The 25747-nt window shown below is 48.0% G+C and overlaps 1 protein-coding gene across 3 annotated transcripts in view; it reads left to right on the top strand.

Annotated features, from left to right (window-relative positions):
- Window positions 1-496: 496 nt before the first annotated feature.
- PTBP1 (polypyrimidine tract binding protein 1) overlaps window positions 497-25747 on the top strand; it is a 47403-nt gene continuing 22152 nt past the window's right edge. Inside the window, exons 1-3 of one of the 3 annotated variants that reach the window (XM_063914388.1) lie at window positions 497-602; window positions 3390-3420; window positions 18247-18316. In XM_063914388.1, coding sequence (XP_063770458.1) covers window positions 595-602; window positions 3390-3420; window positions 18247-18316 — 109 coding nt within the window. In that variant the 5' untranslated portion in view covers window positions 497-594. Of the gene's footprint in view, window positions 603-1028; window positions 1223-3389; window positions 3421-18246; window positions 18317-25747 lie in introns of those variants that run through there. The other 2 variants (XM_063914387.1, XM_063914386.1) reach the window with 2 other exon arrangements.

The raw sequence follows: 25747 nt of genomic DNA, 5'->3' as shown, positions 1-25747 counted from the left end.
ATCAGTCGGAACTCCAGCACCTCCCGCCCATCACTGCCACTGCTGACAGAATTTACACCTTTATTTGATATCTGGCTTTATTATGCCAAACAGGTGTCATTTTTGGATATAGCCAAACACTGCTTGCAAGCAATTCAGAGAGAAGACCTAACTATTTTATATACAGCCCTGACACACAAATGTTACAGAGCAAGTGTGGAATCTGCATTTTTGTGCTTTTCTAGTCATCGTCAAGTCGAATTATTGGGCCAACGTATCTGGAAACCGGTCCACCAGGTACAGTAGATGTGGCTAGTATTGGTCCCGCCCACACTACGCTGCTCTGTGCACTGCAGGCAGCTCGCTCATGTAGTAGGCGTGATACACCGCTGGAACTGGGAACGCACCTTGTCTTGGCGGGAACACTAGAGGCGGCGCCTTGTTGCTGTAGCCACTCCCCCGGTTGAGATGGACAGCCATAACAGCCAATGGGTTTCAGGTCCCGCTGCGTCACCAGTCCGGCCGCCATTTTGAGACTCTATATGAGGCGGTCGTACACTCTTTCTCAGTTATTGCGGCACCTCCTTTCAGAGCTCGGTATTTTTCGTGTGTGCCATGGAAGGGTAAGTTGGCGGGGCTGGGGGCTTCTAGCGGCTGGGGCAGTAATGCAGCAGTGCAGTGATATTGTACTACTGGTATTAGGCAAGTTATAGGGAAAGCCAGGTGGGTTATTTGGTCTTTGCAACGTAGAGTCCCGGAGCTCTAGGGAGGGGTTTTACTCCTGTGGAAGAGGGGGGGATAAACGTGTATGGGGCGCTGGAACTTCTGTAAACTTTCTGGGGCATATGATGTGGCAGAGAGCGCGCTGCTCCCCCGCTCAGCCCAGGCTAGTGTGCTCCTTCCAGCCCCCACCCAGGCTTCCTGTGTACTCAGCGCTGGCTGCAAGCAGGACTCCAGGAAGTACCCAGCGCCTGGTTTCCATCTTGATTTGCATACGTGGTGTCCTGTGTGCCGCCGCCGCTGCTTACCTGGGGGCCGGGAGGGGGAGGGGGACTCTCCTGCCATTGCTGCACCCCTGACTCGCTGCTCATTAGGCACAGCGCCGTGACGTACCTGGCCCTGGGCAAAGTTCCTCCTCAGGGTTTTCTCCACCGTCTTCTGCCCCATTGTCTGCGCACACGCTTGCCTGCCTGTGGCCGCTCACGATGGCGCTGCCCGCACTGTACGTTCTTCCCCAGACATGGTAAGGGGATACCGGGCTATCCTCGCTTCTCGGTGGGCGGTGGGGGTCTCGCCTGCATGGTCACAACTAGTGCCTGGCTAGTCTTCCCGTAGCTTACAGCGGCAGTCGCCTCTGCCTGCTTGTAGGTTGTACGGAACTTGTTCTGACCTAAACTGTATATTGTTATAAAGAACATGGCAGTGATGTTTCAGATTTTCCACTTTGTACATTTTCGACCTGGTAAAGTATTTGAAGCGTGAAAATGCTTTTTCAGGTGGTTGGCACACCATAGCCGCTGCTTACCATGCTACTGAAGTTTTTGTAATTGTACTTTATGTAAATGTCAGTCACATATGGTTTTTTTTTTTCGGTTTCCATTCACTTGGTTTTTAGGCCTGCCGTGTGTGTGTGTGTGTGTGTGTGTGTGTTTTTTTTTTTTTCACGTGTGTATTTCAGTGAAAGATAATGTATATCTCATGGCATTTGACGTTTTTAGAAACTAACTTTAGCTAGGCAGGTATATGCGCTTACTAAACAATCTCGATGTTTCAGCAGCCATGCTTTTTGTAGCTGGTTTCTCTGGTTCATAATGGAATTTTGCAAAGGTGTAGTTTCATTAGGTGGAGAAGCTGCACCACCCTAAAAGTACAATTCTGCAGTGGGTGGCATCACTTGCCTGAGCTTCCCAGTTCCTTTAAAGGAAAAATACTTCTAAAGATTTTTGTTAAATACGTTGATGACCCGAGTGGATTTATAAACGTAGCTGTTCCCCTTCATTGACTATAACATTGTGTTTACAGTGCACAGTAGTCTAGTACCATTATCCTGCGTGTTCCCAGTGCTGGTCTTAAAGACAAAGCTGTGTTCCCTAATAGCATACTAAAGAATTGGTAGACCTCTTCATCTCTGATAAGTAACTATTTTTTTTTCTTTAACCCTGTTTATGGATGTAGTTTCCTTAGTGTGATTTGCCCGTTCAACTTTCCCCATGTTTAACAATTGCTTGGCTGCTGTAGTCTAGTGGTGAATACTGCTTAGTATTCACAAGTTTGGAGATTATTTACTAAAGTTTTCACAAAGTGCTGGTCTCCTCCAATCTTTAAACAATAGACTAGCGTAATTTTACGTTATTTTGTTACTGGTCTGTAAATGATCCAATGCGTGTAATAAATTCCAGAGCAAAGGAATTGCAGGTTCGGGAGGCTACTTACAAACTGTAGAATTGAGGTATGCGAGTTCACTCAGCACTGCAGTATAGACTGTAGTGTGAAGCGAGTTTATGGGTCTTATTTGACTAGAACTTGCTGTAGTTATAAGCTTGCAGGAATGATCATGGTTAGTGAGTTTTGTAGTCTGGATACTTGGCCTGCACAAATGTGCTTACTCATATCCTGTTACTGAGTAAGTCTTAGGTTGGCAACTCCTTCAATGCTGCCTGAAGAAAGCAAAATGGTCTTTGTCCTGTGACTGTAATGTGTTAAGTGAAAATAGAACCAGTTTGTCTAGTCTTGTATGAGACTGATGATCTAAATATTTATAGGTTTAATCGTACGGTACTGTTTTGAAGTTATGGGTAGGATAAAAGCTGTAATGTAACATATTGTGTTTAGTTTATTGTATCACTACTTTTTGGCTAATATTGCAAATGCCAAATTGACTATTAAATATCCATTGACTCTAGCTAGTTTTGTGTTAATTTCTCTGTTTAGTCTTAGTTGAGTGATAATGGAGTTGATTCAATTCAACGCAAATTGAATAGCACCAGGAGGGAGCACCCAGAGCTGTTCAGTTCAGCGCGCTGGTATGTTGGAGGATGTCGGTACTTGTGCCTTAAACAGGGTGTTAAGTTGTGAGTACAGCCATAGTCTCAAGTGCCGCGACGCCGTACTAGGGCGCAAAACAGAATTGCGGACCTAGTTTTGTTAGATTTCTACTCGCACAGCAGGACTGGGTGTGAGCAGAAATCCATTCGTCTGACTTAACAGAGTACTGATATTAATCTGTCTCCTTCTCGGTGCTAGTTAACTCGCGTTGAGTTGAATCGACCCCAGTATGTGCTTTTCTAGGCATAGCTTAAATAACTTGAACAGAATGTCAAACTCTGTTTACTTATAGAATATTTTTACTATACTGCTACTGAATGTGACAAACCACCTTGAGTCTAATTTTTTTTTTTATCTCTTCACAGCATTGTTCAAGATATTACAGTTGGTACAAAGGTAAGCGCTATGAGTTTGCTTAAGATTTAAAATAGCTGCATGAATGCGGTAGTTGCTAGTAAGAATGAGTTATGTTTGAGTGTTAAAAAGTTTTTCATAACATGTTGAACACTGAAACATGGGTCCCCTCAACCGCACAAAGCTGCCTTCTAGTTGGTATAGTAATATCTGCATGAGCTAGCATCGCTGCCCTGTTACCATGACATTGGTAATTATCACTCTTGGTTGCTTGCTAAGAATGCAGTCTGAAATTCCTCTCCAAACAGCCACCTCCGTTAGCGTGCAGCGTGTGACCCTTCACTATTGCTATACGTGATGACGTGTAAATTGTGTTGACAAATAGCTCAGTGAAGAGATTTGGACTATTTTTTTGTATTACAGACATGTCTGACTATATATTTCTTTCCACGGACAGAGAGAACATGACTGTCAGTGGAAAGAAATATCTAGTCGGTCATTTCTGTAGGTCTACGTGAAGATTTTTTTTTTTCTTGTTTATAGGGACATTAGCCATGAAGTGTAGTGGTCTATCTTACTAGGTTTTTTTGCATTGATTCCAGGGAACCTTGATTTGTGCAAGATGAATTTTCCAATGAGGTCTTTGTTCTTGGTTTTGTTAACTTTTATATGTATTCAGTGATCGCGCTGAGCCAAAAAAAAAGTGGGTCCCAGGGACCCTTCACTTTTAAAAATTAGGGTCCTACCGGTCTTTTTCTGGGTCCCATCGGAATGAAGGTTCTTATTAATTTTAATCTTGTTTGGACACTACAAAAGTGTTGCAAGATGGGGGGGATGGGGTTACAGTGCTGCTGGGCTGTGTAGCATGCAGGACACCCTGCACCAGAGCTGTAACTAGACATTTTGGTGCCCTTAGGCAGAAAGTGAATTGGTGTTACACCACTCAGACCGCAAAGAATAGGTAGTGCGCGCTGCAAAATTTTAGGGGCGTGGCTTCATAGGGAAGGGGCGTGACCACATAATAGTGTCAATTCACATTACACCACACAGTAGTGGCGCTTATACACATTGCACCAGGTAGAACCTCCTATGCACACTGCTCCAGGTAGATCACGTCATACACTTTGCACCAGGTAGATCACGTCATACACTTTGCACCAGGTAGATCACGTCATACACTTTGCACCAGGTACAGCACGTCATACACTTTGCACCAGGTACAGCACGTCATACACTTTGCACCAGGTACAGCACGTCATGCACTTTGCACCAGGTACAGCACGTCATACACTTTGCACCAGGTACAGCACGTCATACACTTTGCACCAGGTACAGCACGTCATACACTTTGCACCAGGTACAGCACGTCATACACTTTGCACCAGGTACAGCACGTCATACACTTTGCACCAGGTACAGCACGTCATACACTTTGCACCAGGTACAGCACGTCATACACTTTGCACCAGGTACAGCACGTCATACACTTTGCACCAGGTACAGCACGTCATACACTTTGCACCAGGTACAGCACGTCATACACTTTGCACCAGGTACAGCACGTCATACACTTTGCACCAGGTACAGCACGTCATACACTTTGCACCAGGTACAGCACGTCATACACTTTGCACCAGGTACAGCACGTCATACACTTTGCACCAGGTACAGCACGTCATACACTTTGCACCAGGTACAGCACGTCATACACTTTGCACCAGGTACAGCACGTCATACACTTTGCACCAGGTACAGCACGTCATACACTTTGCACCAGGTACAGCACGTCATACACTTTGCACCAGGTACAGCACGTCATACACTTTGCACCAGGTACAGCACGTCATACACTTTGCACCAGGTACAGCACGTCATACACTTTGCACCAGGTACAGCACGTCATACACTTTGCACCAGGTACAGCACGTCATACACTTTGCACCAGGTACAGCACGTCATACACTTTGCACCAGGTACAGCACGTCATACACTTTGCACCAGGTACAGCACGTCATACACTTTGCACCAGGTACAGCACGTCATACACTTTGCACCAGGTACAGCACGTCATACACTTTGCACCAGGTACAGCACGTCATACACTTTGCACCAGGTACAGCACGTCATACACTTTGCACCAGGTACAGCACGTCATACACTTTGCACCAGGTACAGCACGTCATACACTTTGCACCAGGTACAGCACGTCATACACATTATGCCAGGTAGAGCACGTTATCATACACATTGCGCCTGGTAGAGCATATTATACACATTGCGCCAGGTAGAACACGTTATCGTACACATTGCGCCAGATAGAGCACGTTATCGTACACATTGCGCCAGATAGAGCACGTTATCGTACACATTGCGCCAGATAGAGCACGTTATCGTACACACTGCGCCAGGTAGAGCACGTTACCATACACATTGCCGCTAGGTAGAGCACGTTATCATACACAGTGCGCCAGGTAGAACACGTTATACACACTGCGCCAGGTAGAGCCCGTTATCATACACATTGCGCCGGGTAGAGCATGTTATCATACACATTGCCGCTAGGTAGAGCAAGTTATTATACACATTGCGCCAGGTAGAACACGTTATTATACACAATGCGCCTGGTAGAGCACGTTATTATACACATTGCACCAGGTAGAGCACGTTATCATACACATTGCCGCTAGGTAGAGCAAGTTATCATACACATTGCGCCAGGTAGAACACGTTATTATACACATTGCGCCTGGTAGAGCACGTTATTATACACAATGCGCCTGGTAGAGCACTGAGGCACATTGCAGTAACCACTTATGACCTCCAGTTGCACGAAGGGGCCGTCTGACACAAGTGGCTCCGCCCCCAGCAGCAACTCACTGACACTCACCATTTTTTCTGACAGCACAGTGCAGTGAGTGCACTGGCACAAGTAGCCAGCCTGCGCCTGTAGTAGCCGCAGCCTGGAGGAGCTCTATGTGAAATCGCAAGCAGAGGCTGTTCTCTGGCAAGAAGGAGCTCCTCCAATCGCGTCCCCTGACGGGCTGGCCACTGCTAAATATACCGATAATCCGTTACAACTGTGTCAAAGTAGTGGAGCCCCAGGTGCAATGGGAAAGTCAGTGTCACTGCACAGTTGTACTGATTACTGGTATATTTAGCAGTGGCCAGCCCGTCAGGGGAAGTGATTGGAGGAGCTCCTTCTTGCCAGCCTCTGCTTGCGATTTCACAGATTGCTCCTTCAGGCTGCGGCGACTACAGGCGCCGGCTGGCTACTTGTGCCAGTGCGCTCACTGCACTGTGCTGTCAGAAAAATGGTGTCAGTGAGTCGCTGCCGGGGGCGGAGCCACAAGTGTCAAACAGCCCCTTCGTGCAGTCTGCCTCCTGGCCCTGCATACTGGTCATTTACATCTGCCGCCCGAGGTCAGGCCCCCGAACCTTACATTCTATCTCCCTGCGTTCCCGGCTCCCGAGGTCAGACCCTGACACTCTGAGCGGCCTCACATTGCACACACGGAGCTTGCAGCCCCCGGACATCCCGTATCTGCACCAGCTACTCCAGGTGAAGCGGGGCGACGCAGCACTGTCTACTGCTTACCTACAGCGGGAGCTGCGCAGCCCGGGCGGCTCCTGCTGTTAGGTGGTTGTCGGGTCTCGGTGGTTGAGCGGGTCCCGGGTAGGGGGGGGGGGGTGGCGGCGGGCAGACTTGGAGCTGTACTCCCAGTCGCAGAGGAGGGTGCTGGCGGCAGAGCGGAGGTGGAGCCGGATGAGCGGGGCCAGTCTGTCAGCCCTGCAGCACAGATTCATGTGCTGGCGGGGAGCAGGATTCAAAGCGGGAGATGCTGCAGGCTGTGATTGGATGGAGACTACAGGAGGTGATTGGCTGAGGAAACAGCCAGTCACCTCCTGCATTCCGCTGACAGGCTTCAGAAATGCAAACACATATTCAGATGAGCGCGTCCTGTGGGACCCGCTCATCTTCTAAATGTGAGTCCCGGGCGGCTGTTTCTGGGTAAAATACGCGCCATAGCGCGTTTTTGCGATCACTGTGTATGTACCACCGTATTTTAAGTGCAACTTGTGACTGGAGTGTAAGGTAATGTGAAAATTTAAACACTGGTCATAGGGGTTGATTCATTTGAAAGTAATGTAAATAGCGCTGGGAAGGAGGTCATGGAGCTCTTTAATGGTCCTCACTGCTAGTCAAGAGATGCCGGTTCTTGTGCCTTAAGCGAGGTGTTTAGTGTTTGGAATCGGCATTCTCTGGGCTTGATTCGATGAGTTGACTAGCGGTGGCACTATTCAGTGGTCATCGAATTGAATCGTGCCTTCTGCAATGTTTGCACTGTGCTAAAGGCAGAAAACAGCATTGTGACACTAGTTTATTTCTGCCTCCACCTCAGGAGTGGTTTGAGCAAAAATCCTCTAGTGGTGCTTAGCTGCATGTACAATTGAATAGCTCGGTCCCAGTGTGTTAACATTGCTTTGAATAGACTTAAATGTGACTTTGAAGCATAGACTTTGAAGTGACTTGTATGATTTTTGCCAGTTTAGCAGAATTTGCATGGTGGTGTGTGTGCTTATTTTCAAAATAGCTTAAGGGTTTTTTTTTTGTCTTGTAAATTACCATAGTTTTGTGATATGTAGTCTCAACTTGTTGAACAGTGGTCCAGGACTCCCTCAAAAACCTATTACGCATGTGTCTGAACAGTGTTTTGCTTGAGGTAGTGTTTGGGAGTGTCTGCATTACTGCAGTCCTTTTTAAGTTCTAGAATGCATAGTGAACAGCCTGCCCCACCCTGCATTTATTACAGGTTTATTTTTCTAGGTGTAACCATGGCAGTCTTTGTGTTGGTTTTAGTGGGAGGGCTGCCCTGGGGCAGTGCACTCAATACCTGGTATTTAAAGTAAAATATTTCACTCTCATAGTGCATGTCTCTATGTAGTTACCAAAGCTCAAGCACATCCATTGTATGCATATGTTGCCAGTAGTTGTAAAGAGAACCTGGGTGTTATAAAACAATGTTTAGTCTGGGCTATAAACGAGAGAAGTGTTCTAAATTAGCACACTGGTTCTTCTTGAAAGTAAATGTAACTTCTTATGCACAAGTCATACTATTTCATCTTTTAATACAGTGGGGTCGATTCAATTCAGCGACAGTTGAATAGCGCCGGGAGTTAACTTGAGCTGAATTGAATAGCGACGGGAGCTAAGTCGGCGAAGGCACGTTCTCGCGGACTTAACAGGTTGAATTGTCGGGAGAGCGGGCGTTCTCAGACTTAACTCCCTGCCGCGATGCTGATTCTCGACAGAATCAGCCTTGCGCCGGCCACCGCAGCACTTTTGTCAGATTTCCCCTTATCCCCCGGGGGTGAGAGAAGAATTCCCAACAATTGGTGTCGCTGTATTGAATAGCGCCAGGAGCTAACTCCCGGCGCTATTCAACTGTCTCTGAATTGAATCGACCCCATTATATGTTTGATGGAATATTGCTGTGTTTAAGGGCTGAATAAGAATGCATTGTACGAATTGACCTCTGCGTTCTTGTTAAATGAACCCATACTCCTCAGTATGGTTAATTTTAGTTTTCTACCATTTACAATCAAATCTGGGCCAGTGGTGATAGCATACACTATATTCATTTTAGCACTGTACATCATCCTGTCTCGATTTAAGCAAGTTTGTCCTAATGCCAACTGCCTCCACCATATGTGCTGCCAGGTTCAGACCCATAGTTGTCTTGGTCTAGTCATGAAGCAAATAAACATTTCCTGCCCAAAGGGTAACTGACCACTCACTGTACAGATTGTGTTGCAACACTTGATACAGACTTTCTTGATTAGAATTGTTGCAGGTCTGCTAGAAAACAAATAGGGGCCAAGTGTTGTGCATGCACTGCGCTGTACGTCTATTGGCACTATTCAATTGATGCTTCGGTCATATACTCAAGGAAAGAAGATTAAAAGTTCTGTAGTTTGGGCGTCCAAATCCAGACTTCTAGCACCATCAGACTGGTTTAGCCACTTTCTGCTGTGTAAAATGCCAATGAGCATCTGATCGGAGCAACAATTGAATAGCTCCTATAGACGACCAGGAGGGGGTGCACGCAAAATTTGAATCTAGAGCTCAATTATATTGGTAACTTTATAGGAATGGATGTTGATGGCATCTATCTATGGTCCTGATTTGATGAGTGCCCGATTGTATTTATTAGGTACCAGCCATCAGCTTTCTGATGCCTATTCCATGGCTAGCTGCTTCTCTACATCTGTAGATGCCTGGAAGTGGTGTTCACAGCACAGCTAATGTGTGCATGCGCACAGATCTCAATGCTCATGTGCATATTAAAACCAATAGTTATACAATTGAATGGTTGCAATGTGATGGCATCGCTGGATTTTATGTAAGCCTAGCAACTGATCAATGTTTTCTGCCTATACTAGATCACAATCTGCCCCTTTGGCTAGTTACACCTTCATTGTATTTTGCTGGAGATTAGCTTTTGATCACTCCCCTTGCTGCTGGTAGTGTTCAGTACACTGATAGTGTTTGTAGCAGTTCCATTAAGTAATGCCATCTGTGTACCCTTTTCTCTGACGTCCTAGTGGATGCTGGGCACTCCGTAAGGACCATGGGGAATAGACAGGCTCCGCAGGAGACTGGGCACTCTAAAAGAAAAATTAGGTACTATCTGGTGTGCACTGGCTCCTCCCTCTATGCCCCTCCTCCAGACCTCAGTTAGAATCTGTGCCCGACCAGAGCTGGATGCACCTAGTGGGCTCTCCTGAGCTTGCTAGAAAGTAAGTATTTGTTAGGTTTTTTATTTTCAGTGAGATCTGCTGGCAACAGACTCACTGCTACGTGGGACTGAGGGGAGAGAAGCAAACCTACCTGCTTGCAGCTAGCTTGTGCTTCTTAGGCTACTGGACACCATTAGCTCCAGAGGGTTCGAACACGGCCTGACCTCGATCGTCCGGAGCCGCGCCGCCGTCCCCCTTGCAGAGCCAGAAGACAGAAGAGAAGCGATGAAATCGGCGGCAGAAGACTCCTGTCTTCATTAAGGTAGCGCACAGCACCGCAGCTGTGCGCCATTGTTCCCACAGCACACACTCCGGTCACTGTAGGGTGCAGGGCGCTGGGGGGGGGGGGGGCGCCCTGGGCAGCAATAAAAATACCTTTTGGCATAAAAATACACATAATACAGTCTGTGACTGTATATGTGTAAAACCCCCGCCATTTTTAGTCAGAAACAGGACAGAAGCCTGCCGCTGAGGGGGTGGGGCCTTCATCCTCAGCACACCAGCGCCATTTTCTCTTCACAGCTCCGCTGGAAGCTCCCCAGGCTCTCCCCTGCAGTATCCTGGTACACAAAGGGTGAAAAGAGAGGGGGGGGGGGGCACATAAATTTAGGCGCAAAAATTGTATATACAGCAGCTACTGGGTAAACACTGAGTTGTAGTGTAATCCCTGGGTTATATAGCGCTGGGGTGTGTGCTGGCATACTCTCTCGGTCTCTCCAAAGGGCCTTGTGGGGTAACTGTCCTCAAATAGAGCATCACCTGTGTGTGTGGTGTCGGTACGTGTGTGTCGACATGTCTGAGGTAAAAGGCCCCTCGAAGGAGGTGATAGAGCGGATATGTGTGTGAGAGGGTGTCTCCGTCGACAACGCCGACACCTGTTTGGATATGTGTAAGTGCTAAGGTGAATTTATTGCACATATTGTTAGGGAACAGACAGGAAATCTACCCATGTCTGTCCCTATGTCAGAGACCTTCAGAGTCTCACAATGCTCACTATCCAAAATAACAAACACTGGTATCGACACGGAGTTAACTCCACTGTCGACTACGATAATGCAAAGTTACAGCCAAGATGGCTAGAAGGTATTCAATATGATTATTGAAATAAAAGATGATTTGCATATCACTGATGACTCATCTGTCTCTGACACGAGAGTACACATGTTTAAGGGGAAGAATGCTGAGGTAAATTTCCCTCCTCTCATGAGGAAAAAGAGCGGGAATCTCCAGACAAGAGACTGCAGCTTCCCACAAGAGAATTCTCAGGCTGTATCCTTTCCCCACTAGGGCCAGGGTGTGTTGAGAATCTTCCCCTAGGGTGTCCTGTTTGCACAGACGGTAGCACTTGCTATTCTCAGGGATCCTGCAGATAGCATGCACATTCTAGTATACTACCCAGACCGGCGATTGTGTCGGCATGGGTTTATAGCGCTGTGGCAGCATGGACAGGTACCTTATCAGCAGAGATTGAGACCCTAGTAAATATATTAAAGATGCTGTCTTAAATGATAGATCTAGCAGAATTACCAGCTATAGCTGTGGAGACCAGGCCCGATAACCCTTCTCCACACAATCCTCAGCCTTCCATATGCCTCTTAAGTCGGCATCATCTGTCCAATGCATATTCTACAGGACACGTCAAGCAGAGATAGACATAGCTTTGACTCTAGGACCCAGTATACTCATGTCTCTTTGGGCATGCTTTAACTATATATCTATCACTTAAGACAGCATCGTTATTCGGGGATGGTCTCTCGGACCTAGTTTCCACAGCAGCAGCTGGGAAGTCAGCATTTTTACCCCATGTTCCCTCACAGCCTAAGAAAGCGCCGTTTTATCAGGTACAGTCCTTTCGGACCCAGAAAAACAGGCGAGGAAAAGGCGGGTCTTTTCTGTCCAGAGGCAGAGGTAGGGGAAAAAGGCTGCAACAAACAGCAGGTTCCCAGGAGCAAAAGTCCTCCCCCGCTTCTTCCAAGTCCGCCGCATGACGGTGGGGCTCCACAGGCGGAGCCAGGTACGGTGGGGGGCCGCCTCAAAAATTTCAGCGATCAGTGGGCTCGCTCACAGGTGAATCCCTGGATCTTTCAAGTAGTATCTCAGGGGTACAAGCTGGAATTCGAGGCGTCTCCTCCCCGCCGTTTCCTCAAATCTGCCTTGCCAACAACTCCCTCAGGCAGGGAGGCTGTGCTAGAGGCAATTCACAAGCTGTATTCCCAGCAGGTGATAGTCAAGGTGCCCCTACTTCAACAAGGACGGGGTTACTATTCCACACTGTTTGTGGTACCGAAACCGGACGGTTCGGTGAGACCCATTTTAAATTTGAAATCCTTGAACACATACATTAAAAAATTCAAGTTCAAGATGGAATCGCTCAGGGCGGTTATTGCAAGCCTGGACGAGGGGGATTACATGGTATCCCTGGACATCAAGGATGCTTACCTGCATGTCCCCATTTAATGCTTTCTTAGGCTGTGCAGGAATATAAGGCAAACTAGCAGAATTACCAGCTATAGCTGTGGAGACCAGGCCCGAGAACCCTTCTCCACACAATCCTCAGCCTTCCATATGCCTCTTAAGTCGGCATCATCTGTCCAATGCATATTCTACAGGACACGTCAAGCAGAGATAGACATAGCTTTGACTCTAGGACCAAGTATACTCATGTCTCTTTGGGCATGCTTTATAACTATATTTTGCCTTATATTCCTGCACAGCCTAAGAAAGCACGACATTATTAAATGCAGCCTTTCGAATAAAGAAACAGTCTGAGGTGCGTCCTTTCTTGTCAGAGCCGGGATAAACACCGCTAGTTCCCAGGAACAGAAGTCCTCCCCGGCCCCTACAAAAATCCACCTATGCCGCTGGGGCTCCACAGGCGGAGCTAGGCCCAGTGGGGACACGCCTTCGTAAGTTCAGCCACAAGTGGGTTCACTCCCTGTTAGGTCCCTGGGCAATAGATATTGTGTCTCAGGGATACAAGCTGGACTGTGAGAAGATGCCCCCTCACCGACGGGCCTGCGGGCTTCCCCCCAAGAGAGGGAGCCAGTGTTAACTGCAATTCACAAATTGTATCTTTAACAGGTGGTGGTCAAGGGTCCCCTCCTTCAACAAGAGGGTGTTATTATTCGACCATGTTGTAATCCCGAAACCAGACTGTTCGGTCAGACCCATATTGAATTAAAAATCCCTGAACATGAACCTTCTCGGGTATAAGTTCAAGATGGAATCGCTAAGAGCGGTCAGGGCAAGCCTAAAAAGAGGGAGACTTTATTGTGAATCGGGTCATAAGGGATGCATACCTTCATGTCCCCATTTATCCACCTCATTAGGCGTACCTCAGAATTGCGGTACGGGATTGTCATAACCAAGGTAATGGCGGATATGATTGTGCTCCTGCGAAGCAAGGTGTCACTATTATCACGTACTTGGACGATCTCCTCATACAAGTGAGATCAAGAGAGCAGTTGCTGAACAGCGTATCACTTTCTCTGGAAGTGTAACGGCAGCACGGCTGGATTCTATATATTCCAAAGTCGCAGTTGGTTCCTACAGCTCATCTGCCTCTCCTAGGCACGATCCTAGACACAGACCAGAAAAGGGTTTATCTCCCGATAGAGAGAGCTCAGGACGCTGGTCAGGAATCTATTAAAACCAAAACAGGTGTCAGTGCATCACTGCACTCGAGTCCTGGGAAGGATGGTGGCATCATACGAGGCCATCCCCTTAGGCAGGTTCCATGCGAGGACCTTCCAATGGGACTTACTGGACAAGTGGTCCGGATCACCTCTTCAGATGCATCGGTTAATCACCCTATCCCCCAGGGCCAGGGTGTCTCTCCTGTGGTGGCTGCAGAGTGCTCACCTTCTCGAGGGCCGCAGATTCGGCATTCAGGACTGGATCCTGGTGACCACGGATGCAAGCCTCCGAGGGTGGGGGGCAGTTACACAGGGAAGAAATTTCCAAGGTCTGTGGTCAAGTCAACAGACTTGCCTTCACATCAATATCCTGGAACTAAGGGCCATATACAACGCCCTAAGTCAAGCGGAGATCCTGCTTCGCGACCAACCGGTTCTGATCCAGTCAGACCGCATGGGTTCATGTAAACCGCCAAGGCGGCACAAGGAGCAGGGTGGCGAGGGTAGAAGCCACCAGAATTCTTCGCTGGGCAGAGAATCAAGTAAGCGCACTGTCGGCAGTGTTCATTCCGGGAGTGGACAACTGGGAAGCAGACTTCCTCAGCAGGCACGACCTCCACCCGGGAAAGTGGGGACTTCATCAGGAAGTCTTCACGCAGTTTGCAAATTGATGAACTGCCTCAGGTGGACTAGATGGCGTCCCACCTCAATAAAAAGCTAAAAAAGGTTTTACGCTGGGTCAAGGGACCCTCAGGTGATAGCTGTGGTCGCACTAGTAACACCGTGGGTGTTCCAGTCGGTCTATGTATTCCCTCCTCTTCCCCCTCATACCCAAGGGCTGAGAATTGTAATAAAAGGAGGAGTGAGAACAATATTCTTTGCTCCGAATTGGCCAAGAAGGACTCTGTACCCGGAGCTGCAAGAAATGCTCTCAGAGGACTCAGGGCTTCTGCCTCTCAGACAGGACATGTTGCAACAGGGGCCCAGTCTGTTCCAAGACTTACCGCGGCTGCATTTGACGGCATGGCGGTTGAACGCCGGATCATAGCGGAAAAGGGCATTCCGGATGCAGTTATTCCTACGCTGATAAAGGCTAGGAAAGACGTGACAGCAAGACTTTTTCACTGTATATAGCGAAAATAGGTTGCTTGGTGTGAGGCCGGGAAGGCCCTACATAGGAATTCCAGTGGGGTCGATTCCTGCACTTCCTACAGTCAGGAGTGACTATGGGCCTAAAATTAGGATCCATAAAGGTCAAGATTTCGGCCCTATCCATTTTCTCTCAAAAAGAACTGGCTTCACTGCCTGAAGTTCAGACGTTGTTCCGGGGGTGCTGCATATTCAGCCTCCTTTTGTGGCACCTTGGGATCTTAACGTTGTGTTGGATTTCCTGGAATCCCACTGGTTTGAGCCACTTAAGACCGTGGAGCTAAAATATCTCACGTGGAAAGTGGTCATGCTATTGGCCTTAGCTTCGGCTAGGCGTGTGTCAGAATTGGCGGTTTTGTCATGTAAAAGCCCTTATCTGATCTTCCATATGGACAGGGCAGAATTGAGGACTCGTCCCCAATTTCTCCCTAGGGTGGTATCATCGTTTCATTTGAACCAGCCTATTGTGGTACCTGCGGCTACTAGGGACTTGGAGGATTCTAAGTTGCTGGACGTAGTCCGGGCTTTGAAAAATTATGTTTCCAGAACGGCGGGAGTCAAAGTCTGACTCGCTGTTTATTCTGTATGCAGCCAACAAGGTTGGCGCTCCTGCTTCGAAGCAGACTATTGCTCGCTGGATCTATAGCACGATTCAGCTGGTTCACTCTGCGGCTGGATTGCCGCATCCAAAATCGGTGAAAGCCCATTCCACAAGGAAGGTGGGCTCTTCTTGGGCGGCTGCCCGAGGGGTCTCGGCTTTACAGCTTTGCCGAGCTGCTACTTGGTCGGGGTCAAACAAGTTTGCGAAGTTCTACAAGTTTGATACCCTGGCTGAGGAGGACCTTGAGTTTGCTCATGCGGTGCTGCAGAGTCATCCGCACTCTCCCGCCCGTTTGGGAGCTTTGGTATAATCCCCATGGTCCTTACGGAGTTCCCAGCATCCACTAGGACGTCAGAGAAAATAAGAATTTACTCACCGGTAATTCTATTTCTCGTAGTCCGTAGTGGATGCTGGGCGCCCATCCCAAGTGCGGACTCTCTGCAATACATGTATATAGTTATTGCTTAACTAAAGGGTTATTGTTATGAGCCATCCGTTAAATGAGGCTCAGATGTTGTTCATACTGTTAACTGTGTATGGTTATCACAAGTTGTACAGTGTGATTGGTGTGGCTGGTATGAGTCTTACCCTGGATTCCAAATCCTTTCCTTGTTGTCAGCTCTTCCGGGCACAGTTTCCCTAACTGAGGTCTGGAGGAGGGGCATAGAGGGAGGAGCCAGTGCACACCAGATAGTACCTAATCTTTATTTTAGAGTGCCCAGTTTCCTGCGGAGCCCGTCTATTCCCCATGGTCCTTACAGAGTGCCCAGCATCCACTACGGACTACGAGAAATAGAATTACCGGTGAGTAAATTCTTATATCTTTAGTCTATACCAAAGCAGTGGTTTTGATACTGCCCAGTTATGTTTTATACTGTTTACACCTAGTGATGAGTTAAGTGACCTCTCCATACATCTAGGTCCTACAGTAACTTTGCAAGTTGAGAAGAAGTTTAAGTGACTTGATATACCTGTTACTGTAGCCTAGCCTTTTTTACCTGAGCCAGTGCAACAGCTGCTATCATATGGCATGGGTAAAATAAACCATTGAGATGGAAACAGACCTGTTCCTGAAATCTAAGTGCCTTTGAGAACTGTCTAAGCCAGTATGTATGTATTATTACACATGACTTACCTCGCTGCTCTTGTAAATGTGGCTATATGTCACACTTATGGTATCTCTGTATTTGCAGAATTTTGTTTGCTGCCCCTTAAGGCTGCGTACACAACTTCACATGTCTGAGATGAGTTATGGTGCTGTTGACTACATTTGCATGCTGTAACAACTTGAGGCTAAATTAATTTGACCCTTTTAGGGGGCAATCCAATAATTTGAGAGTTGTCTCCCGACTAAAGGGCCAGGAGCTAATTCAATTGTTTGTGTGACGAGCCTAGGGCTGGCCGTGTCAGCCATGTTCTTGCGATGTAATGCATGGCGTTCGTTGTGTTAAGCGGGTTCTCCTGTGCTAAATGCAAAGGGTGCTTCCAGCACTCACGACGGGTGTAGTATGGTATGCCGGCGACCAGCATACCGGCGCCGGGAGCCCGACCACCGGCATACCAACAGCGTGGCGAGCGCAAATTAGCCCCTTGCTGGCTTGCTGCGCTCGCCATGCTGCGGCCACGCTATTTATTCTCCCTCCAGGGGGGTCGTGGACCCCCCACGAGGGAGAATACCAGTCGGTATGCCGGGATTCCGGCGCCGGTATACTGTGCGCCGGGATCCCGGCATTCGGCATACTGAAGACCACCCCTCGCGACCACCCCTCGCGACCAGCCCCAAAGCCTTACTTTAAACTGTTTTCTGCTTACACCTTGTGATGGTATCTTTGTTAGAATGATGATAAAGGGGGGAGGTCAGATGTGCCTACAGGGAAATTACTCTACCCTACTTTTGGTGTACCAGCCTTCTTGTATAGTCTCTCTTGGTGAGGTGTCAGTTCACGATAGAGAAATGTAGTTTTCACCAACCTTATGGTGTGAAACTTCAGTCATGTGGGCAAAAGGGGGTGTCTGCAGACAACCTTGAACAGGGCGCTCCCGCTTGTATTTTAGCAATGTTTCTGCATCCAGTAGCTTGAAGCGTTTCGCCTGTATGCCAGGATAACAGTCATTTGGTTGTGGCTGTACACTGCAGTTATCTGCAGATAAGAATTACAATGTATGGCCACCTTAAAGATCTGTCTGGCAAGCTCGATATAGGACAGTAGATATTGGGAGAGTACAAGGACACTCAAAGCTCAAACTCTATGATCTATAGTTTAACTTTGCATATTGGAACTGCAGATCTGATATGAGATATAGGGGTACATTTACTAAGCAGTGATAAGAGCGGAAAAGTGAGCCAGTGGAGAAGTTGCCCATGGCAACCAATCAGCACTGAAGTAACATCTATAATTTGCATACTATAAAATGATACAGAGCTGCTGATTGGTTGATGGGGAAATTTCTCCTCTGGCTCACTTCTCTGCTCTGATCACTGATTAGTAAATGTCCCCCGTAGTTTGGAACTACCCATATAATGAATATTATGCATCTGATAAAATTTTCTGTAATAAAGTCCTGTAATCTAGGCAGGTCTTGTTCAAACCTTCAATATTGTAGTCTCCGCATATTGTATTAAGATTACATCTTAATGTACTTTACCAATGTGCTATTGTCATCAACTTTTATTTTATCTTACAGCGGGGATCTGACGAACTTTTCTCTTGTGTTACTAACGGACCTTTTATCATGAGCAACTCTGCTTCTGCAGGTAATGTTTCCTCTTGTGGTTTTTATATTTATAAATTTACCCTTTACAGATCAGTTCTGACTGGGTAAGACTCGTTAACAGTAATATACGGTCAATGTATCTACTGCTTATTTCTCTGACGTCCTAGTGGATGCTGGGGACTCCGTAAGGACCATGGGGAATAGACGGGCTCCGCAGGAGACTGGGCACACTATAAGAAAGATTTGGTACTACCTGGTGTGCACTGGCTCCTCCCTCTATGCCCCTCCTCCAGACCTCAGTTAGAGTTCTGTGCCCGGCCGAGCTGGATGCACACTAGGGGCTCTCCTGAGCTCCTAGAAAGAAAGTATATGTTAGGTTTTTTATTTTACAGTGAGACCTGCTGGCAACAGGCTCACTGCAACGAGGGACTAAGGGGAGAAGAAGCGAACCTACCTGCTTGCAGCTAGCTTGGGCTTCTTAGGCTACTGGACACCATTAGCTCCAGAGGGATCGACCGCAGGACCCGTCCTTGGTGTTCGTTCCCGGAGCCGCGCCGCTGTCCCCCTTACAGAGCCAGAAGCAAGAAGATGGTCCGGAAAATCGGCGGCAGAAGACATCAGTCTTCACCAAGGTAGCGCACAGCACTGCAGCTGTGCGCCATTGCTCCTCGTACACGCTTCACACTCCGGTCACTGAGGGTGCAGGGCGCTGGGGGGGGGCGCCCTGAGCAGCAATAAAATCACCTTGGCTGGCAAAATAACCACAATATATAGCCCCAGAGGCTATATATGTGGTAATTACCCCTGCCAGAATACAGAAAAAAGCGGGAGAAAAGTCAGCCGAAAAAGGGGCGGAGCCATCTCCCTCAGCACACTGGCGCCATTTCTCCCTCACAGTTCCGCTGGAAGGAAGCTCCCTGACTCTCCCCTGCAGTCTACACTACAGAAAAGGGTAAAAAAGAGAGGGGGGGCACAAATTTGAGGCGCAGTAAATATTATAGCAGCTATAGGGGACATAATTCAGTTAGTCCCTGCATTATATAGCGCTCTGGTGTGTGCTGGCATACTCTCTCTGTCTCCCCAAAGGTCTTTTGTGGGGTCCTGTCTCCTTTAAGAGCATTCCCTGTGTGTGCGGTGTGTCGGTACAGCTGTGTCGACATGTTTGATGAGGAGACTTATGTGGAGGCGGAGCAGATGCCTATAAATGTGATGTGTCCCCCTGCGGGGCAGACACCTGAGTGGATGGACTTATGGAAGGAATTACGTGCTAGTGTCGACTCCTTACATAAAAAATTTGACGACATGCCAAATGCGGGACAGCCGGCTTCTCAGCTCGTGCCTGCCCAGGCAATTCAAAGGCCATCAGGGGCTCTAAAACGCCCACTACCTCAGATGGCAGACACAGATGTCGACACGGATACTGATACCAGTGTCGACGACGATGAGTCAAATTTAATGTCCACTAGGGCCATTCGTTGCATGATTGAGGCAATGAAAGAGGTTTTACACATTTCTGATATAAACCCAGGTACCTCAAAAAAGGGTATTATGTTTGGGGAGAAAAAGCTACCAATAGTTTTTCCCCCATCTGAAGAATTAAATGAAGTTTGTGAAGAAGCGTGGGCTTTCCCTGATAAAAAATTGGTGATTTCAAAAAAATTACTAATGGCGTTCCCTTTCTCGCCAGAGGATAGGTCACGTTGGGAAACTCCCCCTAGGGTGGATAAAGCGCTCACACGTTTGTCTAAAAAGGTGGCACTACTGTCTCCGGATACGGCCACCCTAAAGGAACCTGCTGATAGAAAGCAGGAGGCTATCCTGAAGTCTATATATACACACACTGGTGTTATACTGAGACCAGCTATTGCGTCAGCGTGGATGTGCAGTGCTGCTGCTGCTTGGTCAGATTCCCTGTCAGAAAATATTGACACCCTGGACAGGGACACTATATTGCTAACAGTAAAGCATATAAAAGACTCAGTCTTGTACATGAGAGATGCACAGAGGGAGATCTGCCGGCTGGCATCTAGAATAAGTGCATTGTCCATTTCTCTATCGTCCTAAGTGGATGCTGGGGTTCCTGAAAGGACCATGGGGAATAGCGGCTCCGCAGGAGACAGGGCACAAAAAAGTAAAGCTTTACTAGGTCAGGTGGTGTGCACTGGCTCCTCCCCCTATGACCCTCCTCCAGACTCCAGTTAGATTTTGTGCCCGAACGAGAAGGGTGCAATCTAGGTGGCTCTCCTAAAGAGCTGCTTAGAGAAAGTTTAGTTTAGGTTTTTTTCTTTACAGTGAGTCCTGCTGGCAACAGGATCACTGCAACGTGGGACTTAGGGGGAAAGTAGTAAACTCACCTGCATGCAGAGTGGATTTGCTGCTTGGCTACTGGACACCATTAGCTCCAGAGGGATCGAACACAGGCCCAGCCGTGGAGTCCGGTCCCGGAGCCGCGCCGCCGACCCCCTTGCAGATGCTGAAGCGTGAAGAGGTCCGGAAACCGGCGGCTGAAGACTCCTCAGTCTTCATAAGGTAGCGCACAGCACTGCAGCTGTGCGCCATTTTCCTCTCAGCACACTTCACTGGGCAGTCACTGAGGGTGCAGAGCGCTGGGGGGGGGCGCTCTGAGAGGCAAATATAAACCTTATACAAGGCTAAAAATACCTCACATATAGCCCATAGGGGCTATATGGAGATATTTAACCCCTGCCTGACTGGAAAAATAGCGGGAGAAGAACCCGCCGAAAAAGGGGCGGGGCCTATCTCCTCAGCACACGGCGCCATTTTCTGTCACAGCTCCGCTGGTCAGAACGGCTCCCAGGTCTCTCCCCTGCACTGCACTACAGAAACAGGGTAAAACAGAGAGGGGGGGCACATTAATGGCTATATATATATATATTAAAGCAGCTATAAGGGAGCACTTAATATAAGGATATCCCTTGTATATATAGCGCTTTGTGGTGTGTGCTGGCAGACTCTCCCTCTGTCTCCCCAAAAGGGCTAGTGGGTCCTGTCTTCATTAGAGCATTCCCTGTGAGTTTGCGGTGTGTGTCGGTACGTGGTGTCGACATGTATGAGGACGATATTGGTGTGGAGGCGGAGCAATTGCCAAATATGCAGATGTCACCCCCCAGGGGGTCGACACCAGAATGGATGCCTTTATTTGTGGAATTACGTGATGGTTTATCTTCCCTTAAACAGTCAGTTGAGGACATGAGGCGGCCGGACAATCAATTAATGCCTGTCCAGGCGCCTCAAACACCGTCAGGGGCTGTAAAACGCCCTTTGCCTCAGTCGGTCGACACAGACCCAGACACGGGCACTGATTCCAGTGACGACGGTAGAAATTCAAACGTATTTTCCAGTAGGGCCACACGTTATATGATTTTGGCAATGAAGGAGACGTTACATTTAGCTGATACTACAGATACCGTAAAACAGGGTATTATGTATGGTGTGAAAAAACTACAAACAGTTTTTCCTGAATCAGAAGAATTAAATGACGTGTGTGATGAAGCGTGGGTTGCTCCTGATAAAAAGTTGATAATTTCAAAAAAGTTATTGGCATTATACCCTTTCCCGCCAGAGGTTAGGGCGCGCTGGGAAACACCCCCTAAGGTGGACAAGGCGCTCACACGCTTATCCAAACAAGTGGCGTTACCCTCTCCTGAGACGGCCGCACTTAAGGATCCATCAGATAGAAAGATGGAAGTTATTCAAAAGAATATATACACACATGCAGGTGTTATACTACGACCAGCTATAGCAACTGCCTGGATGTGCAGTGCTGGAGTAGTTTGGTCAGAATCCCTGATTGAAAATATTGATACCCTAGATAGGGACAATGTTTTACTGTCGTTAGAACAAATAAAGGATGCATTTATCTATATGCGTGATGCACAGAGGGATATTTGCACACTGGCATCTCGGGTGAGTGCTATGTCCATTTCAGCCAGAAGAGCCTTATGGACACGACAGTGGACAGGCGATGCGGATTCAAAACGTCACATGGAGGTTTTGCCGTATAAAGGGGAGGAGTTATTTGGAGTTGGTCTATCAGACTTGGTGGCCACGGCTACTGCCGGGAAATCCACTTTTTTACCTCAAGTCACTCCCCAACAGAGAAAGGCACCGACCTTTCAACCACAGCCTTTTCGCTCCTACAAAAATAAGAGAGCAAAGGGCTTGTCGTACCTGCCACGAGGCAGAGGAAGAGGGAAGAGACACCAACAGGCAGCTCCTTCCCAGGAACAGAAGCCCTCCCCGGCTCCTGCAAAAACCTCAGCATGACGCTGGGGCCTCTCAAGCGGACTCGGGGACAGTGGGGGGCCGTCTCAAAAATTACAGCGCGCAGTGGGCTCACTCGCAGGTAGACCCCTGGATCCTGCAGATAATATCTCAGGGGTACAGGTTGGAATTAGAGACGGATCCTCCTCATCGTTTCCTGAAGTCTGCCTTACCAACCGTCTCTTCCGAAAGGGAGAGGGTGTTGGAAGCCATTCACAAGCTGTACGCTCAGCAGGTGATAGTCAAAGTACCCCTATTACAACAAGGAAAGGGGTATTATTCCACTCTATTTGTGGTACCGAAGCCGGATGGCTCGGTAAGGCCTATTCTAAATCTGAAGTCCTTGAATCTCTACATAAAAAAGTTCAAGTTCAAGATGGAGTCACTCAGAGCAGTGATAGCGAACCTGGAAGAAGGGGACTTTATGGTATCCTTGGACATCAAGGATGCGTATCTACACGTTCCGATTTACCCCGCACACCAGGGGTACCTCAGGTTCATTGTTCAAAACTGTCACTATCAGTTTCAGACGCTGCCGTTCGGATTGTCCACGGCGCCTCGGGTCTTTACCAAGGTAATGGCCGAGATGATGATTCTTCTTCGAAGAAAAGGCGTATTAGTTATCCCATACTTGGACGATCTCCTAATAAGGGCAAGGTCCAGAGAACAGCTGGAGACAGCTTTAGCACTATCTCAAGAGGTGCTAAGACAACACGGGTGGATTCTGAATATTCCAAAATCCCATTTAATCCCGACAACTCGTCTGCTGTTCCTAGGAATGATTCTGGACACGGTTCAGAAAAAGGTTTTCCTTCCAGAGGAAAAAGCCAAGGAGTTATCCGATCTGGTCAGGAACCTCCTAAAACCAGGAAAAGTGTCAGTACATCAATGCACAAGAGTCCTGGGAAAAATGGTGGCTTCTTACGAAGCAATTCCATTCGGCAGATTCCATGCAAGAATATTCCAAAGGGATCTGTTGGACAAATGGTCAGGGTCGCATCTGCAGATGCACCTGCGAATAACCCTGTCACCAAAGACAAGGGTGTCACTTCTGTGGTGGTTGCAGAAGGCTCACCTATTAGAAGGCCGCAGATTCGGCATTCAGGATTGGATCCTGGTGACCACGGACGCCAGCCTGAGAGGCTGGGGAGCAGTCACACAAGGAAGAAACTTCCAGGGAGTATGGACGAGTCTGGAAAAGTCTCTTCACATAAACATTCTGGAACTAAGAGCAATCTACAATGCTCTAAGCCAGGCGGAACTTCTCCTGCAAGGAAAGCCGGTGTTGATTCAGTCGGACAACATCACGGCGGTCGCCCATGTAAACAGGCAGGGCGGCACAAGAAGCAGGAGTGCAATGGCAGAAGCTGCCAAGATTCTTCGCTGGGCGGAGAATCACGTGATAGCACTGTCAGCAGTGTTCATCCCGGGCGTGGACAACTGGGAAGCAGACTTCCTCAGCAGACACGATCTTCATCCGGGAGAGTGGGGTCTACATCCAGAAGTCTTCAACATGTTAATAGACCGTTGGGAAAGACCAATTGTAGACATGATGGCGTCTCGCCTCAACAAGAAACTGGACAAATATTGCGCCAGGTCAAGAGATCCACAGGCAATAGCTGTGGACGCACTGGTAACTCCTTGGGTGTACCAGTCAGTGTATGTGTTTCCTCCTCTGCCGCTCATACCAAAGGTATTGAAGATCATACGGCAAAGAAGAGTAAGAACAATACTAGTGGTTCCGGATTGGCCGAGAAGGACTTGGTATCCGGAACTTCAAGAGATGCTCACGGACGAACCGTGGCCTCTACCTCTGAGAAGGGACCTGCTACAGCAGGGTCCCTGTCTTTTTCAAGACTTACCGCGGCTGCGTTTGACGGCATGGCGGTTGAACGCCAGATCCTAAAAGGGAAAGGCATTCCAGAAGAAGTCATTCCTACCTTGATTAAGGCACGGAAGGAAGTCACCGTGAAACATTATCACCGCATTTGGCGAAAATATGTAGCGTGGTGCGAGGATCGGAGGGTTCCGACGGAGGAATTCCAACTGGGTCGTTTCCTACATTTCCTGCAATCAGGATTATCTATGGGTCTCAAATTGGGATCCATTAAGGTTCAAATTTCGGCCCTGTCAATATTCTTCCAAAAAGAATTGGCCTCTGTCCCTGAGGTCCAGACTTTTGTCAAGGGAGTACTGCATATACAGCCTCCTGTGGTGCCTCCGGTGGCACCGTGGGATCTAAATGTAGTTTTAGATTTCCTCAAATCCCATTGGTTTGAACCATTGAAAAAGGTGGATTTGAAATATCTCACATTGAAAGTGACTATGTTACTAGCCCTGGCCTCTGCCAGGAGAGTATCTGAATTGGCGGCTTTATCTTATAAAAGTCCTTATCTAATCTTCCATTCGGATAGGGCAGAACTGCGGACTCGTCCGCATTTTCTCCCTAAAGTGGTATCAGCATTTCATCTGAACCAACCTATTGTGGTGCCTGCGGCCACTAGCGACTTGGAGGACTCCAAGTTGTTGGACGTTGTCAGAGCCTTAAAAATATACATTGCAAGGACGGCTGGAGTCAGAAAATCTGACTCGCTGTTTATATTGTATGCACCCAACAAGTTGGGCGCACCTGCTTCTAAGCAGTCGATTGCTCGTTGGATTTGTAACACAATTCAACTTGCACATTCTGTGGCAGGCCTGCCACAGCCTAAAACTGTAAAAGCCCACTACACAAGGAAGGTGGGCTCATCTTGGGCGGCTGCCCGAGGGGTCTCGGCATTACAACTCTGCCGAGCAGCTACGTGGTCGGGGGAGAACACGTTTGTAAAATTTTACAAATTTGATACCCTGGCAAAGGAGGACCTGGAGTTCTCTCATTCGGTGCTGCAGAGTCATCCGCACTCTCCCGCCCGTTTGGGAGCTTTGGTATAATCCCCATGGTCCTTTCAGGAACCCCAGCATCCACTTAGGACGATAGAGAAAATAAGAATTTACTTACCGATAATTCTATTTCTCGGAGTCCGTAGTGGATGCTGGGCGCCCATCCCAAGTGCGGATTATCTGCAATACTTGTACATAGTTATTGTTAACTAATTCGGGTTATTGTTAAGGAGCCATCTTTAAGAGGCCCTTTCTGTTGTCATACTGTTAACTGGGTTTAGATCACAAGTTGTACGGTGTGATTGGT

Source organism: Pseudophryne corroboree, chromosome 1 (assembly GCF_028390025.1).
Source record: "Pseudophryne corroboree isolate aPseCor3 chromosome 1, aPseCor3.hap2, whole genome shotgun sequence".
NCBI lineage: Eukaryota > Metazoa > Chordata > Amphibia > Anura > Myobatrachidae > Pseudophryne > Pseudophryne corroboree.
The sequence above is the reverse complement of the archived record's forward strand: the minus strand, read 5'-3'. Positions and strand labels throughout refer to the sequence as shown.